Raw genomic sequence first — 6,150 nt, 5'->3', positions numbered from 1 at the left:
TGACTGGCATGAGGTGGTATCTCAGTGTGGCTTTGATTTGTATTTACCTGATGAGGAGTGACATTGAGCAACTTTTCATGTGCTTGTTAGTCATCTGGATGTTTCTTTGGAAAAGTGTCTATTCATGTCTTGTGCCCGTTTCTTCACTGGCTTATTTGTTTTTCAGGTGTGCAGTTTGGTGAGTTCTTTATAGATTTTGGATACTAGCCAAAATATGTCATTTGCAAATATATTTTCCCATTCCATTTGTTGCCTTTTACTTTTGTTGATTGTTTCCTTTGCAGTGCAGAAGCTTTTTTATCTCTTTGAGGTCCCAATAGTGCATTTTTGCTTTTAATTCTCTTGCCTTTGTAGATGTTTCGAGTAAGAAATTGCTGCAGCTGAAGTCAAAGAGGTTGTTGTCAGCTTTATCCTCTAGGCATTTGATGGTTTCCTGTCTTACATTCAGGTCTTTCATCCATTTTGAGTTTATTTTTGTGTATGGTGTAAGAAAGTGTCTAGTTTCATTCTTCTGCATGTTGCTGTCCAGTTCTCCCAGCACCATTGGCTGAAGAGACTGTCTTTTTTCCATTGGATACTCTTTCCCGCTTTGTCAAAGATTAGTGGGCCATACATTTGTGGGTCCAATTCTGGGTTCTCTATTTTATTCCATTGGTCTATGTGTCTGTTTTTGTGCCAATACCATGCTGTCTTGATGATTACAGCTTTGTAGAGGCTCAAGTCCAGGATTGTGATGTCTCCCACTTTGGTTTTCTTCTTCAGTATTACATTGGCTATTCAGGGTCTTTTGTGGTTCCATACAAATTTTAGGATTGTTTGTTCTAGCTTTGAGAAGAATGCTGGTGCAATTTTGATTAGGATTGCATTGAATGTATAGATTGCTTTGTGTAGTATTGACATTTTAACAATATTTACTCTTCCAATCCATGAGCATGGAATGTTTTTCCATTTCTTTGTGTCTTCTTCAATTTCCTTCATAAGCTTTCTATAGTTTTCAGCATACAGATCTTTTACATCTTTGGTTAGGTTTATTCCTAGGTATTTTATGGTTCTTGGTGCAATTGTAAATGGGATCAGTTTCTTTATTTCTCTTTCTGTTCCTTAATTATTGGTGTATACAAATGCAACCAATTTCTGTACATTGATTTTGTACCCTGTGATTTGCTCAATTCATGTATCAGTTCTAGTAGTCTTTTGTCGAGTCTTTTGGGTTTTCCACGTAGAGTATCATGTCATCTGCAGAAAGTGAAAATTTGACTTCTTTGTTGCCAATTTTGATGCCTTTTATTTCATTTTGTTTTCTGATTGCTGAGGCTAGGACTTCCAACATTATGTTAAACAACAGCCGTGAGAGTGGACATCCCTGTCATGTTCCTGATCTCAGGGGAAAAGCTCTCAGTTTTTCCCCATTGAGGATGATATTAGCTGTGGGGTTTTCATAAATGGCTTCTCTGATGTTTAAGTATGTTCCTCCTATCCTGACTTTCTTGAGGGTTTCATCAAGAAAGGATGCTGTATTTTGTCAAATGCTTTTTCTGCATCGATTGACAGGATCATATGGCTCTTATCCTTTCTTTTATTAATGTGATGTATCACATTGATGGATTTGCAAATATTGAACCTGCCCTGCAACCCAGGAATGAATCCCACTTGATCACGGTGAATAATTCCTTTTATATGTTGTTGAATTTGATTTGCTAGTATCTTGTTGAGAATTTTTGCATCCATGTTCATCAGGGATATTGGCCTGTAGTTCCTCCTTTTTTTGTGGGGTCTCTGTCTGCTTTGGGAATCAAAGTAATGCTGGCTTCATAGAATGAGTCCAAAAGTTTTTCTTCCATTTCTATTTTTTGGAACAGCTTAAGAAGGATAGGTATTAACTCTGCTTTAAATGTCTGGTAGAATTCCCCAGGGAAGCCATCCGGTCCAGGACTCTGATTTTTTGGGAGATTTTTGATAACTGATTCAATTTCTTTACTAGTTATGGGCCTGTCCACATTTTCTATTTCTTCCCATTTGAGTTTTGGTAGTTTGTGGGTGTTTAGGAATTTGTCCATTTCTTCCAGGTTGTCCAGTTTGTTGGCATAGAATTTTTCATAGAATTCCCTTATAATTGCTTGTATTTCTGAGGGATTGGTTGTAATAAATCCATTTTCATTCATGATTTTATCCACTTGGGTCCTTTCTCTTTTCTTTTTGAGAAGCCTCGCTAGCGGTTTATCATTTTTTTTTATTTTTTCAAAAAAAGCAACACTTAGTTTCATTGATCTGTTCTACTGTTTTTGTTTTTGTTTTTTTTGGATTCTATATTGTTTATTTCTGCTCTCATCTTTATTATTTCTCTTCTTCTGTATTTGGGGTTTCTTTGTTGTTCTGCTTCTAGTTCCTTTAGATGTGCTATTAGATTTTGTATTTGGGATTTTTCTTGTTTCTTGAGATAGACCTGGATTGCAATGTATTTTCCTCCTAGGACTGTCTTTGCTGCATGCCTTTGGATTGCTGTGTTTAGTTTTCATATATTTTTAAATTTATTCTTTAATTGCCTGGTGGACCCATTTGTTCTTTAGTAGGATGTTCTTTAACCTCCATGCATTAGGAGGTTTTCCAAACTTTTTCCTGTGGTTGGTTTCAAGTTTCATAGCATTGTGATTTGAAAGTGTTCATGGTATGATCTAAATTCTTTTATATTTATTGAGGGCTGTTTTGTGACCCAATATGTGATCTGTCTTGGAGAACGTTCCATGTGCACTTGAGAAGAATGTATATTCTGCTGCTTTAGGATGAAAAATTCTAAATATAACTGTCAAGTCCATCTGGCCCAATGTATAATTCAGGGCCATTGTTTCTTTATTGATTTTTCTGTCTAGATGATCATCCCATTGTTGTAAGTGGAGTATTAAAGCTCCTTGCCATTACTACATTCTTACCAATAAGATTGCTTATGTTTGTGATTAATTGTTTTATATGTTTGAGTGCTATCAAATTTGCTCCATAGACATTTATAATTGTTAGCTCTTCTTGGGGCGCCTGGATGGCTCAGTCAGTTAAGCGTCCAACTTCAGCTCAGGTCACGATCTCGCGGTGCATGAGTTCAAGCCCCGCGTCGGGCTCTGGGCTGATGGCTCAGAGCCTGGAGCCTGCTTCCGATTCTGTGTCTCCCTCTCTCTCTGCCCCTCCCCCATTCATGCTCTATCTCTCTCTGTCTCAAAAATAAATAAACTTAAAAAAATTAAAAAAAATAATAACTGTTAGCTCTTCTTGATGGATAGAGCCCATAATTATTATATAATGCCCTTCTTCATCTCTTGTTATAGCCTTTAGTTTAAAATCTAGGTTGCCTGATATAAGTATGGCTACTCCAGCTTTCTTCTGATGTCCAGTAGCATGATAGATGGTTCTCCATCACCTCACTTTCAATCTGAAGGTGTATTCAGGTCTAAAATGGGTCTCTTGTAGACAGCAAATAGATGGATCTTGCTTTTTTATCCATTCTGATACCCTATGTATGTATGTATGTAATTTTGATTGGAGCATTTAGTCCATTTACATTGTGTTATTATTGAAAGATATGGATTTAGAGTCATTGTGCTATCTTTACGTTTCATACTGGTAGTGATGTCTCTTGTCCTTTTTGGTCCTTGCAACAGTTCACTCACAGAGTCCCCCTTAGGATTCTTATAGGGCTGGTTTAGTGGTGATGAATTCCTTCAGTTTTTGTTTATTTGGGAAAACCTTTATCTCTCCTTCTATTCTCAATGACAGGCTTGTTGGATAAAGGATTCTTGGCTGCATATATTTCCTATTCAACACATTGAAAATTTCTTGCAACTCCTTTCTGGCCTGCCAGGTTTCAGTAGCTAGGTCTGCTACTACCCTTATGGGTCTACCCTTGTATGTTAGGGCCTGTTTATCCCTACATGCTTTCAGAATTCTCTCTTTATCTTTGTATTTTGCCATTTTCACTATGATATGTCATGCAGAAGATCAATTCAAGTTATGTCTGAAGGGAATTCTCTGTGCCTCCTGGATTTCAATGTTTGTTTCTTTCCCTGGATTGGGGAAGTTCTCGGCTATGATTTTTTCAAGTATACCTTTGGCCCCTTTCTCTCTCTTCTTCTTCTGGAACTCCTTTGATATGGATATTATTCCATTTCATTGAATCACTTAGTTTTCTAATTCTCCCCTCATGATCCAGAACTTTTTTCTCTCTCTTTTTCTCAGCTTCTTCTTTTTCCATAATTTTATGTTCTAACTCACCTATTCTCTCCTCTGCCTCTTCAATCCTCACTGTGACCACCTCTATTGTATTTTGCACCTCATTTATAGCAGTTTTCAATTCATTATTACTATATTTTAGTTTCTTGATCTCTGTAGCAATGGATTCTCTGGCTGTTTCCTATGCTTTTTTTTTCAAGCCCAGCAATTAATCTCATGACTATTATTCTAAATTCTTGTTCAGTTATATTTTTTATATTTGTTTTGATCAATTCTTTAGCTATCATTTCTTCTTAGAATTTCTTTTGAGGAGAATTCTTTGGTTTCATCATTTTGGCTAGTTTTTGTCCTTTACGTGTTTTAAAAGCTTGTTATGTGCCCTGCACCTGTGAGCACTAATATATTAAAGAGGGGTCATACACTGTCCAGGGCCTGGCCCTTTAGGAGATGTTTTTTGAAGAGTGTTACTTGCTCTCTCTTGTTGTGACTTTGGATACTTTATCTCCCTACTCATAGTGATGTTTTGGACCCTCCACCAGGTGTGCTTTGATTTGTTTGTTGAAGTAGCCCTGGAAAGGAAAAACAAACAAACAAGCAAAAAAAAAAAAAACAAAACAAAAAACCAACCTGGGGCTCCTGGGTGGCTCAGTTGGTTGAGCGTCTGACTTCAGCTCAGGTCATGATCTCACAGTTTGTGGGTTCAAGCCCTGCGTCGGGCTCTGTGCTGACAGCTCAGAGCCTAGAGCCTGCTTCGGATTCTGTGTCTCCCCCTCTCTCTGCCCCTCCCATGTTCATGCTCTGTGTCTGTCTCTCAATAATAAATAAATGTTAAAAAAAAATTTTTGAAAACCCCAACCAAACAGAAAACAAAAACATGCGAACACACAAACAAACAAAACAAAACAAAACAAAAAAGACAAAACACCAGCTACAAGTAAACAACAAGATGGAGGCAGTGCTGATGTAAGAGGCCTTATCCCAAACAAACAAGGAAAAGACAGGGGTGGGGAAAAAGAAAGAATAAAAATTGACCAGAGAAACTATATGGCTTAATCTAGAGAGAGAAAGGAAAATAAAGAAGGAGGCAGAGAAAAAGAAAAAGAAAATAAAGTTATCCAGACAGAGAAACTATAGGGCTTAACCCAGAGAGAGAAAGGAAAATGAAGAAGGGGGTGGGGAAAAAGAAAATAAAGTTGTCCAGACAGAGAAACTATGTAGCTTAATCCAGACAGAGAGAACAGAGAATAAAGAAGGAGGTGTGCAACATGTATCAAGAGAATGGATTAAATACGTCTGCTTAAAGAAACCAACAACCAGAGTAACCAGCTTAGAGGGTAGAGAGAAGAAGGAGAAATGGAAGGAAGAACATATCTAAATAACAAGAATTGTCCTAGAATTATTCCAGGCAATGCAGCAGTGCTGGCCTGGAGCAGAGGGCCATCTGGTTCCTCAGCGTCTATCCCGCTCTGGTAAATACGCAGTTACCTGGGGCGGAGGGGCGTGGCTTGATGTGGGCAGGTTCCGCCTCCACAGTTCCACCTCCCAGAGACCCATCCCTGAGGCCCCACCTTGGTGGTGGTGGGGAGAAAAATGGCGACGATCCAGTCTCTCCTCCACAGACCCGGTGTCCCAAACCACTCAGTTTGAGCCGTCCTCACTGTGCCTCAGGCACAAATGAGGCAGTTTGTCTCGCTTGCCCACTCCTGTGCATGGCGCTTGGCTGGGATGCAAACTCTGGCTCCACGTGCCTTGGTACTGGGGAAGCACCTCTCCGCACCCGACATGTGGTCCCTGACTGCTGGAGGCAGGCAGGCTTTGTCCTGTCCCACAGCACTCCAGGGAGGGGATCGCTTTGTGCCCCCTGACCTAGCCACTGAGACGGGGGCTGGTTCCCCTTCTGCCCAGGTGAGTGACAAGGGCAGCCGGCCCCAGTCC

General features: G+C 39.4%; 1 protein-coding gene across 1 annotated transcript in view; it reads right to left on the bottom strand.

Moving 5' to 3' along the window:
* The window catches only part of LOC124505996 (proline-rich protein 2-like), a 42,739-nt gene extending 36,970 nt beyond the window's left edge, over positions 1 to 5,769 (bottom strand). The window contains exon 1 of the mRNA XM_047072026.1: positions 5,701 to 5,769. Coding sequence (XP_046927982.1) covers positions 5,701 to 5,769 — 69 coding nt within the window. The remainder of the gene's footprint in view (positions 1 to 5,700) is intronic.
* Between the last annotated feature and the right edge of the window lie 381 nt (positions 5,770 to 6,150).

The sequence above is a fragment of the Lynx rufus genome, unplaced genomic scaffold, assembly GCF_022079265.1.
Source record: "Lynx rufus isolate CCGP_SWC_20201006 ecotype Redwood Valley unplaced genomic scaffold, mLynRuf1.p SCAF_9, whole genome shotgun sequence".
In the NCBI taxonomy this organism is placed as follows: domain Eukaryota; kingdom Metazoa; phylum Chordata; class Mammalia; order Carnivora; family Felidae; genus Lynx; species Lynx rufus.
The sequence above is the reverse complement of the archived record's forward strand: the minus strand, read 5'-3'. Positions and strand labels throughout refer to the sequence as shown.